Source organism: Ranitomeya variabilis, chromosome 7 (assembly GCF_051348905.1).
Source record: "Ranitomeya variabilis isolate aRanVar5 chromosome 7, aRanVar5.hap1, whole genome shotgun sequence".
Lineage (NCBI taxonomy): Eukaryota > Metazoa > Chordata > Amphibia > Anura > Dendrobatidae > Ranitomeya > Ranitomeya variabilis.
In genome coordinates, this window is record NC_135238.1 from 204,001,949 (window position 1) to 204,018,297 (window position 16,349).

Sequence of the window (16,349 nt, forward strand, 5' to 3'; positions counted from 1 at the left end):
CCAATGATTTTTTTTATTTCATTTGGCAAGCACGTGTAACATACAATTAACAAAATCCCTTTAGTGTCTCCTGTCAAGATAAATTGTTCATATAATTGATTGTCATAAAATACCATCACTTGTACTTAGAAAACTCCACCTTACTTGTATTTAACCGTTTATAAACCTTCATTGAGACACCAAACATTTGATATTAAAATTTATTAACGCTGCTACTAATGAGACGGGAAATTAGTATTTTTTTTAACAATTTAATGTAAACGGTATTTTTTATTTTATTTTTTTTCTCTGATTTTCCAAGCCAAAGGTAAAAGATTTTAATTAACTGATCTGGGTGTGACCGAGGGAGCTGGGGAATATTCAAAGGTGGTAGAATTATTATGATCGGTAAAAGGGGTGCAAAGGTGTGATCAGAAGGTGCCAATCTATAGACTATCAGAGGGTGCCAATACATATGCTTTGAGCTGGGTGCCAAGGAGTGATCAGAGGGTGCCAATCTATAGACTGTCTGGGTGCCAAGGTGTGATCAGAGGGTGCCAATATATAATTTGAGCTGGGTGCCATGTGGGTGCCAAGGTGTGATCAGAGGGTGCCAATATATATGCTTTGAGCTGGGTGCCATGTGGGTGCCAAGGTGTGATTAGAGGGTGCCAATCTATAGACTATCTCGGTGCCAAGGTGTGATCAGAGGGTGCCAATATATATGCTTTGAGCTGGGTGCCAAGGTGTGATCAGAGGGTGCCAATATATATGCTTTGAGCTGGGTGCCATGTGGGTGCCAAGGTGTGATCAGAGGGTGCCAATATATATGCTTTGAGCTGGGTGCCATGTGGGTGCCAAGGTGTGATCAGGGGGTGCCAATATATATGCTTTGAGCTGGGTGCCATGTGGGTGCCAAGGTGTGATCAGAGGGTGCCAATCTATAGACTATCTCGGTGCCAAGGTGTGATCAGAGGGTGCCAATCTCTATACATCAGGTTACCTGTGTCTGGGTGAGTCCCAGGACCGCTGCCAGCTCTGCTCTCTCGGGTAGTGCCAGGTACTGTGTCTGCTGGAATCTCCTATTCAATGCCTGCAGCTGGACGCTGGAGTAGATAGTCCTGGGCTTGCGGATCTTTTTCCCCTTGCCATTGAAGCGGACCTCTCCGCCTTCCACCACCGTGCTCTTCTCGGTATCTGCCCCTGTCCATGCAACAAACGCGACGAAAAATCAGGTAAAGTGCACAGTGACAAGCAGACAAAAAAGCAAGCGATCACAATAACAGGCTCCGGCAGCCAGTGCAAGTTGTGTTATTTCCAGCATGCTGCAGTTTAGGTTTAATTACCCTTAATTGCATACATTGTTTATAGCGCCACGCAATAAATAATTAGGCAGGGTAATGTGAGCACATCTGGGCTGCTGCCGCAATGCACGGAGCCGCTGCAGGGAGGAAGGACTGGGGCTCTCCCGGCTGCAGCGGGGACAATATTCAGGAAGATACATTGTTACATGGCTACATTGTTGCGGTACTGTACCTGTCTCCTCCAGGCGGCTCTGGCTGAGGCTGGAGCTGTTGGGGTAGGGCTGCACCGTACTGATGTAGGGGTTAGAGGAATGGCTGCTCACCGAGTTCACATAGGGGTAGCCCAGGGGTCTGGAGAAGGACGAGGCTCCGCTGTACGAGCTGTCGTGCTGGGAGTGCAGGCAGTGCATGGAGTAGTGTCCGTGGGACATGGGGGACGGTGGCATCTGCTGGTTCGGTGGCCCAAACTCCATGAACACCGCCTTCCCTGACACCGGGCTGTTAAGACTTTCTGGCATAGTAGTCATGGTCATTGCTTCTCTCTTCCTTTTTCCTGCCTTTATTTTTTTGGGGGAGATTATTTTTTTTTCCTTTTTTATTTTTTTTTTGTTGGTGTAGATCCCCCCCTTTAATTTTTTTTTTTTTTCCAAAGGGGGTCCTCCTTGCTACAGGAAGGGATCCTAATTTAAAGCAGATCGGATTTTTTCACTTTCCATTCATAAGAAAAAATGGAGTTTTGCCTCTTTGGGGGAAAAAAAGAAAAAAAAGTCCTAAGCGTGAGGCTGTGAAGAGCTACACCAACTCGCCCGAGAGCTTTGACTCAGCCCGCTTTGCATATTCAGGAGGCGGCGCTGCCCATTGGACGGCTGGCTGAATCGGCGGGCTGTGATTGGCTAAGGCGCGTCCCGGGCTGTGCAGGGCTAGGGGAGTGCGCGTGGAGGAGCGGAGCTGCCCAGTGGCCTGTGCTGTGGACTAGAGCAGCGGGCGCCGCACTGATCCGGGCTCACCGGGGAGAGCAGCACACGGCGCCGGGACACGCAGCCGCCAGGACACGCAGCCACGGAGGCTTCTAATCAGCCCTCAGGGTTCATTTTCCCTTCTCCCATATTTTACAATTGCCCGGTTTTGCTGTTCAATAGACCCAATGAGAAACTCCCACGCACACGGCATTTTTCCACTCAATTTGTGATTTGAGACAGCAATAATAATTCTGTACAGCACAGTGTGAAAATCTGTCACATCCTGTAAACATGACACACACGGCAGCACTGACTGGGCCCAAACCAGGACTGGTGTGTGTGTGCTACAGTCCTCACTGACCCACAGTGTGTGCAAGAGGGGGCGGGGGGCACTAATGGGTGTCACCTACAGGGGGCACTACTGGGAGCCTACAGGGGGCACTACTAGGAGCCTACAGGGGGCACTAATGGGAGCCTACAGGGGGGCACTACTAGGAACCTACAAGGGGGCACTAATGGGAGCCTACAAGGGGGCACTAATGGGAGCCTACAGGGGGGTACTACTAGGAACCTACACGGGGGCACTAATGGGAGCCTACAGGGGGGCACTACTAGGAACCTACAAGGGGGCACTACTGGGAGCCTACAGGGGAGCACTACTGGGAGCCTACAGGGACCACTACTAGGAACCTACAAGGGGGCACTAATGGGAGCCTACAGGGGGGCACTACTAGGAACCTACAAGGGGGCACTAATGGGAGCCTACAGGGGGGCACTACTAGGAACCTACAAGGGGGCACTAATGGGAGCCTACAGGGGGGCACTACTAGGAACCTACAAGGGGGCACTACTGGGAGCCTACAGGGGAGCACTACTGGGAGCCTACAGGGACCACTACTAGGAACCTACAGGGGGGCTCTACTAGGAACCTACAAGGGGGCACTAATGGGAGCCTACAGGGGGGCACTACTAGGAACCTACAAGGGGGCACTAATGGGAGCCTACAGGGGGGCACTACTAGGAACCTACAAGGGGGCACTAATGGGAGCCTACAGGGAGGAACTACTAGGAACCTACAAGGGGGCACTAATGGGAGCCTACAAGGGGGCACTACTAGGAACCTACAAGGGGGCACTAATGGGAGCCTACAGGGGGGCACTACTAGGAACCTACAAGGGGGCACTAATGGGAGCCTACAGGGGGGCACTACTAGGAACCTACAAGGGGGCACTAATGGGAGCCTACAGGGGGGCACTACTAGGAACCTACAAGGGGGCACTACTGGGAGCCTACAGGGGAGCACTACTGGGAGCCTACAGGGACCACTACTAGGAACCTACAGGGGGGCTCTACTAGGAACCTACAAGGGGGCACTAATGGGAGCCTACAGGGGGGCACTACTAGGAACCTACAAGGGGGCACTAATGGGAGCCTACAGGGGGGCACTACTAGGAACCTACAAGGGGGCACTAATGGGAGCCTACAGGGAGGAACTACTAGGAACCTACAAGGGGGCACTAATGGGAGCCTACAAGGGGGCACTACTAGGAACCTACAAGGGGGCACTAATGGGAGCCTACAGGGGGGCACTACTAGGAACCTACAAGGGGGCACTAATGGGAGCCTACAGGGGGGCACTACTAGGAACCTACAAGGGGGCACTAATGGGAGCCTACAGGGAGGAACTACTAGGAACCTACAAGGGGGCACTAATGGGAGCCTACAAGGGGGCACTACTAGGAACCTACAAGGGGGCACTAATGGGAGCCTACAGGGGGGCACTACTAGGAACCTACAAGGGGGCACTAATGGGAGCCTACAGGGGGGCACTACTAGGAACCTACAAGGGGGCACTAATGGGAGCCTACAGGGAGGAACTACTAGGAACCTACAAGGGGGCACTAATGGGAGCCTACAGGGGGGTACTACTAGGAACCTACAAGGGGGCACTAATGGGAGCCTACAGGGAGGAACTACTAGGAACCTACAAGGGGGCACTAATGGGAGCCTACAAGGGGGCACTACTAGGAACCTACAAGGGGGCACTAATGGGAGCCTACAGGGGGGTACTACTAGGAACCTACAAGGGGGCACTAATGGGAGCCTACAGGGAGGAACTACTAGGAACCTACAAGGAGGCACTAATGGGAGCCTACAGGGGGGTACTACTAGGAACCTACAAGGGGGCACTAATGGGAGCCTACAGGGAGGAACTACTAGGAACCTACAAGGGGGCACTAATGGGAGCCTACAAGGGGGCACTACTAGGAACCTACAAGGGGGCACTAATGGGAGCCTACAGGGGGGTACTACTAGGAACCTACAAGGGGGCACTAATGGGAGCCTACAGGGAGGAACTACTAGGAACCTACAAGGAGGCACTAATGGGAGCCTACAAGGAGGCACTAATGGGAGCCTACAAGGGGGCACTAATGGGAGCCTACAGGGGGGCACTACTAGGAACCTACAAGGAGGCACTAATGGGAGCCTACAAGGGGGCACTAATGGGAGCCTACAGGGGGGCACTACTAGGAACCTACAGGGGGGCACTACTAGGAACCTACAAGGGGGCACTAATGGGAGCCTACAGGGGGGCACTACTAGGAACCTACAGGGGGCATTACTAGGAACCTACAGGGGGATACTACTGGGAGCCTACAGGGGGCACTAATGGGACCCTACAGGGGGCACTACTAGCAATCTACAGGGAGCACTACTAGGAACCTCCTACCGGGAGCCTACAGGGGGCACTACTAGGAACCTACAGGGGGAGCACTAATGGAAGCATACAAGGGGCACTAATGGGAGTCTACAGGGGGGCACTACTAGGAGCCTATAAGGGGGCACTACTGGGAGCACTACTAGCAATCTACAGGGGGCACTACTAGGAACCTCCTACCGGGAGCCTACAGGGGAGCACTACTAGGAACCTACAGGAGGGCGCTACTAGGGGCCTAAAAGGGGCACTACTGGGAGCCTACAGGGGGCACTACTAAGAGCCTACAAGGGGGCATTACTGGGAGCCTACAGGGGAGCACTAAGGGGAGCACTACTAGCAATCTACAGGGGGCACTACTAGGAACCACCTACCGGGAGCCTACAGGGGAGCACTACTAGGAACCTACAGGAGGGCGCTACTAGGGGCCTAAAAGGGGCACTAATGGGAGCCTACAAGGGGGCACTACTGGGAGCCTACAGGGGAGCACTACTGGGAGCCTACGGAGCACTAATGGGAGCCTACAGGGGGCACTACTAGGAGCCTACAAGGGGGCACTAATGGGAGCCTACAGGGGGCACTACTAGGAGCCTACGGGGGGGGCACTACTAGGAGCCAACAGGGGAGAACTACTAATAACCTACAGGGGACACTATTAGGAGCTTACAGGGGGCACTATTAGGAGCCTACAAGGGGGCACTAATGGGAGCTTACAGGGGAGCACTATTAGGAGCATACAGGGGGACACTAATGGGAGCCTACAGGAGAGCACTACTAGGAGCCTACAGGGGGCATTACTAGGAGCCTACATGGGGCACTAATGGTAGCCTACGGGGGGCACTACTAGGAGTCTACAGGGGGACACTACTAGGAGCCAACAGGGGGCACTACTAGTAACTTACAGGGGGAACTACTAGCAACCACCTACAGGGGGGGCACTAATGGGAGCCTACAGGGGGGCACTACTAGGAACCTACAGGGGGCACTACTAGGAACCTGCAGGGGGACACTACTAGGAGCCTACAGGAGGGAACTATTAATAACCTACAGGGGGCACTATTAGGAGCTTACAGGGGGGCACTACTATCAGCTTACAATATCTAGCAATATCTACCATCAGAATACACTCAGGAACACATGCACTATTTATATACATGCACGTGTGCACATTATGTGCGGTATATTACTGTCAACTGTTATCAGCATATTATTATTACTACTGCATTTGTTGGGGTTCTTATATTTAATAAGAATTATTATTACTATTCGTAGTAGTATTATACTATTAGTACTTTTATACACAGATTGGCTCTGGTTCATGCATATAATTAGTTTCAGTAAAGGTATGTATGCTTTGGTTGTGTTTGTTTTTACATTTATTAATAGTAGTAAATAGATTGGTCCTGATATATGTGTATTGTGTATATATATATATATATATATATATATATATATATATATATATATATAGTAGTTATACTGATAGAAGCATACACAGATTGGCTGTGGCTCATATATCCGATTATTATAGTAGCAGTATAGATAAATTGGCTGTGATTTTTCTTGATAGGGGTTATTATTGGTGACCGATTAAGTTTAACACAAACGTTGAGTTCTTTTCATTTTTTACAACAAATATATATATATATATATATATATATATTTAACATCTATTAGTTCGAACAAATAGATATACATATAGATCATTTTTTATATAACATTGTGTATATACATGTGTACATATTATTACAACTCGCATAACAGTGAGATTTATGTATATCGGTAAGGGCTATATAATAGTAAACTTTAATGAGTTATAGTTATAGACATTATTTTTTTCCTTATTTTGTAATTCGAATAATAATATATATCCACGTACACCTCCCAGATGGATTTGGGAGAAGGATATTGACCTCGCAGGTATCTTCTGTGCATGGGAATATTGCTCCCTATCCCCAGTATAGGAAGCCCAGGGAGAATCCCCATGACTTTGCAGGGTAATTAGTGAGGGCTGCTAATGATTCTTCCCCTCACATGGCAGTGCTGACTTTGACTGTACAATGTGCAGCTGTATATCCCTTTCTGATTCATTTGATTAAATACCAGTCTCAAGTGCTCTGCTCCCCAGCTGAACGGCCTCATTAGCATAACACTGATGTTTAATTTTCATACGCATAATTAGCCATATATTTAACAATAATAGCAACATGCTGCCTTTCACTATTAACCAGCCTGGGATGTGATCCGGCCTTAGGTGAACCTCCTCTATGCACTGCTATCACACTGTAATAATGGGCTCAGGCCATCTGATCACACCACACTTGTGGGATATTGATATCCTAATAATTCAATCTTTATCTTTAAACTGCTCTCTGTCTGGCTGATAACACATACAGCTGGAACCTGGCATTGTAAAGACTAGGTGTCAACAGGACAGACACATTAATGTATACAGTCATAGCTAAAGATTGGTCACAAATCACTATGAACAGGTAGCACCATTTCTATGCAATTTTGCTGCTTTTTATACAGAGGGGGAAAAAAAAGCATACTGAAAGGGTTAATAAGTTTGGGTTTAAGGGAAGGGGGCAGGTATTCTCTGTATTAGATAACTATCAGCTGGTCACTGCTGTGTCTGTCATGGCTGGCACCCCCCACCATCACCACCAAGGATCTATTTTAAGGTGCCATAGGGAATGACATGTGATACCAACATTATTACTTTTTTTTTGTATGAAATCATCCCTGTGTAATGACTGAATGATTAACCTGTCTGATTTAACATCATTGCCAAATGGAGACGATTCCTCACAATGCCAGGCAAGAAAGAAGCACAACCAGTTCATGGTGTATCTGATCCTGGGGGTCTATTTAATAGGGGGGCAAAACAATGCAAATGGTCTAAGTCCAGAGGACTGGTAATCTCAATATCACCCCCTCTTACTGAGGCATGTCAGGAAAGGGTTAAAGTATGTGTACACACATAGATGATTGACATGTAAACAAATATATATCTATCACTCATAGATTAATCGGCTCCTTTTCAAATATCCATTACACACATATATACAGTGATGTATGCGGCTTTTGCCTTTTTAGCCCACTCATGTATTTCAACAGATGATGGTAGGACTACATGTCTCAGCAGTATTTCTACAAAAGCCGATGAGTACAGTACAATAACCTCACAACCCTATCGTTTCACACAAAGCCGACTACATTCAGAACACGTTACAAGTCATTGTAATAAAGCTCAGCTTGTTGTGTACACATTTCCGTTTATTAGCCCTGTTTTTAATTAAGTTTTTAAATATGTATAATAATAAATCGCTGCACCTCCGGGTAATTACTGCACTAACAGCTTGTTACCACAGCAGTGGGTAAAAATCCTACAGTCTTAAGAAAACTATCGCTTCTTGGTATATATACACAACCTGTGTGCAAATAGGGACCTGGCTGGACGTCACCTACAGGGACACTATAATATGATAATAACTAATAAATGATAATAATACATCTCTGGTTTAAAGTTGGCAAAAGTAGAATAGTCAATTTGAAACATATATGTTGTCTACAAATAAAATCCAATTGTCAGCAGTCAGTCTGCCCTTCATTCATTTTTATCATACCTCTGTCTGTCTGTCTATCTTTCTAGCATTAGTCATTAGATTGATTCTGTAGCTGGATGGAGAATTAGGTGATTGTAAAACAAACTATATATCGTGCCATATATTCTACTAAATTGTAATGAATGGCAGTGAAGTGTATATACTATACTAAATAATATCATACATACAAAATAAAATTGTATTAGAATGGAATTTTTTTAAGACAAAACACAAAGTGGGTCAGAATTTAAAGGGAGCTAGTTTGTGATATATGTAATAGATACTGTATATAGGTATAGGTCTGCATGGGTGGAAGTGTTGGAAACCTGTCCAATCCCTTATACGATTCTTATGCCATGCACATTATAATGATTGTACCCTTCAATATGATTTAAATAATAATTTGATTCTTTATGAAAAAAAAATATATCTATCACTCTGTGCATAAATCGTCATTACACTCAGTGCATGAAATGTGTTTCCTTGCTGTTACAGATGCTGTGTAGATCAGCATTCAGCACCAAGGCTGGTCTCTGTTGTTGGACTGGATCCCAGAGAATGCTTAGTGGTCTGTGTAAGTACAATGTGAATACCAAATTAAAAGTACTTACATTCCGCCAGGCTGATTAGTAGCTGCCTAATTACACCCTACAAGCGTCACCTCTACTGCAGCCATTGGTCACAGTCCTGCATTGTATGTGCAGCCTCCTGCTCCACTGAGTTCTCCAATTTTACACCTAGTTTTTATTTATTTTTCTCCTCTAAAATGTATATTTATTCTATTATTTTCTTGGTTTGCAGGAATTAGACACTATTAATGGACTATGAACTAACTAATGCAAACTATACAGCACATTCAATATCTATCTGTATGTAACACACACACACACACACACACACACACACACACACACACACACACACACACACACACACACACACACACACACACACTTGCTAGTGCTGAAAACAAAGGATTCACCTGCAACTCAATCCAAAGCTACACTTGATACAGACTGTTTTGCTACATTTCTATTTCTGTGCTTTACACATACCTACACATCACATATGTATATTTTTTATACCTATATAAATAAAAGAAAATAGACCTGTACAGCAATATTTTATTGCAAAAAGCATTTTATTTCTAGTTGTAGCTGGCACATTGTATTGCCCTGCTATATGTATTATGTATTACAACAAAGGGGTGTTTCTGCAGGTTCTTTTCTGGCTATATAAAACCTTTTGATCATACATAAATATATATCAACTATGCTAAAGTATGAAAGTCTATACTTTTTTTTCCCATCAGAAACATTGTTGCAATCACTTTTTATTGTACATATTATATGCTATTTTTTTATGTATTTCGTATTAGTTCAGTTTAATTCTCCATCCAGTTTCGTCAGGATTTCAGCTCCTTCTGAACGGATTACAATCGTGTGCTCAAACTGGGCAGATCTGAAAGATATTTAGACAATACAACATTAAGAAAGAGCAGAGGTGGGGAAAAAAAGGAAACACAATTGTAACTAAGACAATACAATGTGCATTGAAATGTTCATAGTAACAGCGAGGGAACGCATTTCTATTCAGCTTGACATTTGCAGGAGCTAAATGGTTAACACAATTATTAATTTTGCATCGCACCTTTTCTTATCCATCGATACCGCCGTCCATTTGTCCTTGAGAATCTTAAAATCAGGAGCCCCTTCCATAATAATAGGCTCTGAAATTCAGTGGATAAATGACATTAGATTTCCATAAAAAAAGGGGGCTGAGGGGGGCTGTTTTAGGGTAACTGAAGCCACACGGGTCTTTAAACTCATTTGCTTGGTTAACTAATTCTGTAAATATAGAATGTAACCAGACAATCCGCAGTGCAGATGTGAAGGATGGAAATTATAACCAGGCAGCGGAGATTAACACTACATTCATCAGCATTCAGGGGATTACTCCCCCAGTATCCAGATTAAATACAAATAAATCAATCGCCCGGATGAACATCACCTATAGAACAGTGAGAGCATTGCAGCTGCGGACACAGTGATACAATGTAACTGCAACATTCTATGAATAGAACGCCGGAGAGCAGGCATCACGCTAGCACTTGTAGTCCCCCAGCAGCTGGAGAGCCACAGGTTGGCTATATTTAGCCTAGAGGTTAATGATGAAGTAAACAGGACACAAGCAGCTGTTAGCCCAGTGTTAGAGGTCACAGGGATCAAGGCTGGTGATTGCCCCCTGGTAAATGTTTACAGCTGTGCCATCTTTAGGGGCTGGGTTTTTGATGAGATGATACCTGCTGAAAGAGGTGATGTGAAGCGCACAGGGAATGGATTTCTGGAGACCGATTGAACCAGGGAAAGAGATTATTCTAAATTATTGGGTTTCTGGGTTGCTCTTAGGCTGCAGGTGGACATCAATGTACTAAATGTAATAGACATGTAATGTAATGCTACAGCTCTACTACTATGTGCTGCAAAACAAAAGACTGATGCAGTCTGGAACTTGTAGTTATTCAGCTAATAGTTGGTTATTGTGTGTGTGTGTGTGTGTGTGTGTGTGTGTGTGTGTGTGTGTGTGTGTGTGTGTGTGTGTGTATATATACATACATACATTCATATATATTTAGTGTATGTATGTATGTATGTATATATATATATATACACACACACACACACACACACCTATATCTTTCTAGTAAGACAAGAAGGTCATGGAACAGCACCACTTAGGCTATGTGTACACGTTACGGATTTCCTGCGGATCCGCAGCGTTTTTTTCAGTGCAGAAACGCTGCAGATCCGCAAGTGATTTACAGTATCATAGAAATCAATGTAAAAAAAAAAATGCTGTGCTAATGGTGCGGAAAAGCTATGGATTAAAAGAAGTAGTGTGTCACTTCTTTTGTGCGGATCTGCAGCGTTTTTGTACCCATTCCATTACAGAAATCCACAGGGGTAAAAAAAGCAAGAAAGGCTACTTTCACACTAGCGTCGTGCACTGCACGTCGCTATGCGTCGTTTTGGAGAAAAAATGCATCCTGTAAAAGTGCTTGCAGGATGCGTTTTTTCTCCATAGACTTTTATTAACGACGCAGTGCGACGCATTGACACACGTCGCAACCGTCATGCGACGGTTGCGTCGTGTTGCGTCGGACCGTCGCCACCAAAAAACGTTGCTTGTAACGTTTTTTGGTGCGTCGTTCCCGTCTTTTCCGACCGCGCATGCACGGCCCGAACTCCGCCCCCGCCTCCCCGCACCTCACAATGGGGCAGCGGATGCGTTGAAAAACAGCATCCGCTGCCCCCGTTGTGCGGCGCTTCCACAGCTAGCGTCGGTGTGCCGCCATGTCACATAGCGACGTGCAGCGCACGACGCTAGTGTGAAAGTAGCCAAATCCACACAAAATACGCAGCAAATCCGCACAAAACCCGCATAAAAAACGCATCAAATCCAACGTGGGCACATAGCCTTAGTGTCTTCTCGCAAGGGGTGCCAGGTCTCCTCCGCCAGACTAAATGTCCAATTTGCAGCTTAGTGTAAATCATAGAAAGTAGGCAGCACTCCAATCCAAAAAAATAAAGTGGAAAAAAAGGGACTTCCAGAATGCATCAGTGGCAAAAGTCCATTTTGTTCACATACTTCTATTGGTGTGATAATATATATTGGCACTCCAATGGAAGTATGTGAAAAAAAAGAGGACTTTATTCACCCAGATACAAGCATGTGTCTGAAAAATAAAGTCCACCTTCTTCAATTATTTCCATTGGAATGTTGCTTCCATTCTAGTTTTTCAATATTTTGTTTTCGGCTGGTTGTGCACCTATTGAATCCACAACATTAAGACTGTGCTGCCATTTCCTTGTAATATTCTGTATATGCAGTATACTCTGTGATTTTTATTTTCACCAAGTTTGCAGAATCATCCTACTCCACCCTTGTAAATACAAATGCTTTTTCTTTATGTACAGTCATCTCTAACTTCTGATAATAGTTTTATTTCTATATTGCCAACATACTATGTAGCACTTTATAAATCACTAGTTCTTCTCTGTCAGGGCATGCTGGGAGTTGTAGTTTTCCAACAAATGAGCAGCCACAGCTTGGGAACTACTGCCCTTCCACATGCTGGAAATGTTAATTTCCCTACAATTGAGGAGTAACATTACCAAAACCCTGTTCTATAATCCAAGGCTCCATGTCTGTGGATACAAAGTACATCATTAAATAGTGGCTTTTTTGTTATAAAGTCCAAACTTTCACAAGACATTAGACACGAGATAGGTGTGCAACGATTGACTTCTTTGTACTCCCATTATTATGCAGAAATTATAACATGATTATTGGGGACAGCAATTTCTGTGTTATTAATAAATAGTGAAGGTGTTGTACTGACCTATAGTAAATGCCATCCCTTCTTCCATTTCCATATTATTAACATTTGCTAGACAAAAAAAATATTTGCACATATTAGAACAGATTTTTTTTTTTTAATTTAAGATGTTTGGATGACATATTCTCTCTGGGAATGCCTATCAAAATGGTGCAATTTATTCATTATAACAGCAAATGCAGCCAGTATTACATTACAGCAAAGTCACCTTCATAGGCCACGGCAGTGTCAATGCAAATGTACAGATCAAACTATTTGTAGAAAGTGTTTTAACTCACATTACAATTGGATTCCAATTTAAATTATTTACATGACCTGAAGATGTGTTTTGTAGACTATATATACTTTATCTAATCTAAACATTTGGAACATTTTATGATTTCTAATGAGACTGAAGATACTTGTGCCTGTGAAATGCCCTTTTACAAACACAAGTGTCTCATGAATTGCACGCTTTTGACACCATGCATTTTCAAGGATGGTTTTGCATGCAGAAAAAAAGTCATAAAATTGTTAAAAAGGCAAAACAATCATTTGTATTTTTTTTTTTTTTTACAAACCATAAAAAAATGCATAAAAATACTGTGTAAAAGTAGCTTCTGGGCTAAGTCACATGATGGTATCGGCAGCAGTATTTTCTTGTAATAGTGCTGCAATACCCAACCTGACCACCAGTCTTGTGACTTGAGTGAACAACATCCTGGTCATAAATAAAGCTATTAGTTCAGGATCAGTGACCTGTGATTGGGCCAGGATTTGCATCTGTAATATAGATGAACCTGTATTTTGGGCACAATTTCCCAGGTGGAGTGATGATACACATTGTTAAAAAAAAAAATTCACACTTTTTTTTTTTTAAGATGGTAACTATTTTTTGTGGGCTGGGGAAGGGTTTCAGAAACGCCAATATACACAGGTTTATTAGTGTCGTTTTTCATTTGATTTTTTTTTTTTACTCACAGCATGCTCTGGGCATGGCATATTTTGTTTTTTTTTCCCCCCATAAGTTTCTATAGGGCATAAAATGTCACAAGAACCCAGTGATGCGAATGTGTTGCTAGCCCCTCTATAAATCACTGGTGAGGCCACAGCCACATTAAGGGATCCAGTTTTGGGCTCCACATTGTAAAAAGGATATTCAGAAGTTAGAGTCAGTTCAAAGGCGGCAGCTAGATTACAAGGGATGAAGGCCTCTCACATTAGGAAAGGTTGGAAAAGTTGGGCTTGTATAGCTTAGAAAAAAGATCTTTCAGAGGGGATCTCATTTACATGTATAAATACATGTGTGGTCAATACAATGGACTGGCTCATGACTTATTCTTTCTTTCTTAGGGTACTGTCTCACAGTGGCACTTTGGTCGTTACGACGGCACGATCTGTGGCGTTGCAGCGTCGTATAATTATCGCTCCAGCGTCGTAGACTGCGGTCACACGTTGCAATACACGACGCTGGAGCGATAATTTCATGACGTATTTGCGATGTAGAAGCCGTTGGTTACTGTGCGCACATCGTATACAACCTTTGTTACACGATGCGATCATGCCGCCACAGCGGGACACTTGACGACGAAAGAAAGTTTCAAACGATCTGCTACGACGTACGATTCTCAGCGGGGTCCCTGATCGCAGTAGCGTGTCAGACACAGCGAGATCGTAAATATATCGCTGGAACGTCACGAATCGTGCCGTCGTAGCGATCAAAATGCCACTGTGTGACGGTACCCTTACAAAGGACTAAGAAGAATTCATTACCTGTGGAGCAAAGTCTACTAGGGCAACTAAATAGGAAAGTATTCTTTACAGTTAGAGCAGTCAGACTGTGAAATGCCGACCACAAGAGGAAGTAGTGGCAGATACTATAACAGCATTTATAAAAGGGCTGGATGCTTTTCTCACAACAAATGACATAGTGGGTTCTCAATAATTAAGTGATAAAGAATGCATACTGGTGGAGAAAGGGTGACCTTTTTGCACCCATGTATTTTTTTCAACTTTATAACTATGTAGGATGTTACAAAATAAAAAAAATGCTACCAATGACATAGCAACCATAGGATAAACTGCTTTGAGATGTTTATAAAAAAAAAAGATACCACATCATCTTCTGTGTGGACAGTGTAAACCTGGAAAAAAAAAACCTACCTCCTGGCCCAGGGTTAGGATTGGACCCTCTCTTTTCTCAAAATATCAGGGTTGATATAATGTAAAAAAAACAAACAGTGTATTACAAATCCTATACATAGAAACCGATAATGACACTGAGGATGACAATCCCGATTGCTGCATCCTCAGTCCCTAAACTTAACATAACCTGAAATGGTATATCCATAACAAGCAATATTACCACTGGATGTGCAATAACACAATATTGATGAGAGAGACTCCCGTGAGTTTCTCACATTGCAATCCCAAGTGTGACCCCGGCCTAAGACCTATTTCTGGCCTTGGAGTCTCCTATATAACAATTATCAGCGGACTTCTACCTGGAATTGATACCATGTCTCTTCGTAACGATGTTCCTTCATTTTTTCAGAACTCTTACCATTGTACTGCGATCACTGCCTTTGGGTGATTTCTCTATATAAAGGTAGGAAACCCTGCAGGAAATTGTTAAATCGACCATTATCCTTTCAGGGCATTTAAAAATGTTTTGCAGCAATGTAGCGCAGGTTGTAATATTGGAGTGCTATACATAAACACTATGGCAGGGACTGAGGCCAAGTTCTCACGAGTATTTGGCGAGTTTCTGATGTTCTAGATCTTTTGCACCTAATAGCTAAGTTAGGTTACTGCAGCTGACAGTGAAAAAAACAAGGTTGTTTCCAGCTCAACCAAGCGGATAAAAACTGGAAGTTAAAAGTCCATAAAAGTTAAAAACCTCAATACCTTGATCATAGGAATCACCAGAGCAGGTACGGCACCCACTGGTTTCTAATTACAGCAATCGATCCATCCTTTTGGTATGTCATCTTTTGTTTATACTTTCTGTCACTTAGATGTGATAAAACTTTATTAATAAAGTCATGTGCGGATTACATGCATTTTCCCTGTGGAAATGCTTGAGTTTCTTTTTATCTATTGATTTTTCTCTTCTGATTCACATCTATGGGAAAAATCCACAACTAAAAATCATATTTACTGCAAAGGGAATTGACATGTTGCAGATTTCAAAATCACAGTGCAGGTAAATTTCCGCAGCTTTAATTAAAAAAAACAAACAAAAAAAACGCTCAGTGGGTATGAGATTCATATACATCCCCTAATGTTTTCTGGAATAGTAATACGTTGCTGTGTTTTTGCATAGTAAAAATACAGAGTATAAATAATGTACTGAATATTCATGGTGGAGCTTAGTCTTATAGCAGCTTTATTTCCAGACTGTAG

The 16,349-nt window shown here is 43.7% G+C and overlaps 2 protein-coding genes and 1 long non-coding RNA gene across 9 annotated transcripts in view; 1 reads left to right on the forward strand and 2 right to left on the reverse strand.

The window, feature by feature from the left end:
• The window catches only part of DLX1 (distal-less homeobox 1), a 3,969-nt gene extending 1,890 nt beyond the window's left edge, over window positions 1-2,079 (reverse strand). The window contains exons 1-2 of one of the 2 annotated variants that reach the window (XM_077272695.1): window positions 1,516-2,079; window positions 983-1,182 (exon numbers count right to left, since the gene is read on the reverse strand). In XM_077272695.1, the coding sequence (XP_077128810.1) occupies window positions 983-1,182; window positions 1,516-1,816 (501 nt within the window). In that variant the 5' untranslated portion in view covers window positions 1,817-2,079. The remainder of the gene's footprint in view (window positions 1-982; window positions 1,183-1,515) is intronic. The other variant, XM_077272696.1, reaches the window with a different exon arrangement.
• Window positions 1-16,349, forward strand: part of LOC143784447 (uncharacterized) — a 51,534-nt gene that overhangs the window by 6,268 nt on the left and 28,917 nt on the right. For both annotated transcript variants that reach the window (XR_013217785.1, XR_013217784.1), the window contains exon 2: window positions 9,062-9,140. This is a non-coding gene — a long non-coding RNA (uncharacterized LOC143784447). The remainder of the gene's footprint in view (window positions 1-9,061; window positions 9,141-16,349) is intronic.
• METAP1D (methionyl aminopeptidase type 1D, mitochondrial) overlaps window positions 9,674-16,349 on the reverse strand; it is a 217,926-nt gene continuing 211,250 nt past the window's right edge. For 4 of the 5 annotated variants that reach the window (XM_077272698.1, XM_077272699.1, XM_077272702.1 and 1 more), the window contains exons 8-10: window positions 12,969-13,016; window positions 10,217-10,295; window positions 9,674-10,027 (exon numbers count right to left, since the gene is read on the reverse strand). In XM_077272698.1, the coding sequence (XP_077128813.1) occupies window positions 9,946-10,027; window positions 10,217-10,295; window positions 12,969-13,016 (209 nt within the window). In that variant the 3' untranslated portion in view covers window positions 9,674-9,945. The remainder of the gene's footprint in view (window positions 10,028-10,216; window positions 10,296-12,968; window positions 13,017-16,349) is intronic. The other variant, XM_077272700.1, reaches the window with a different exon arrangement.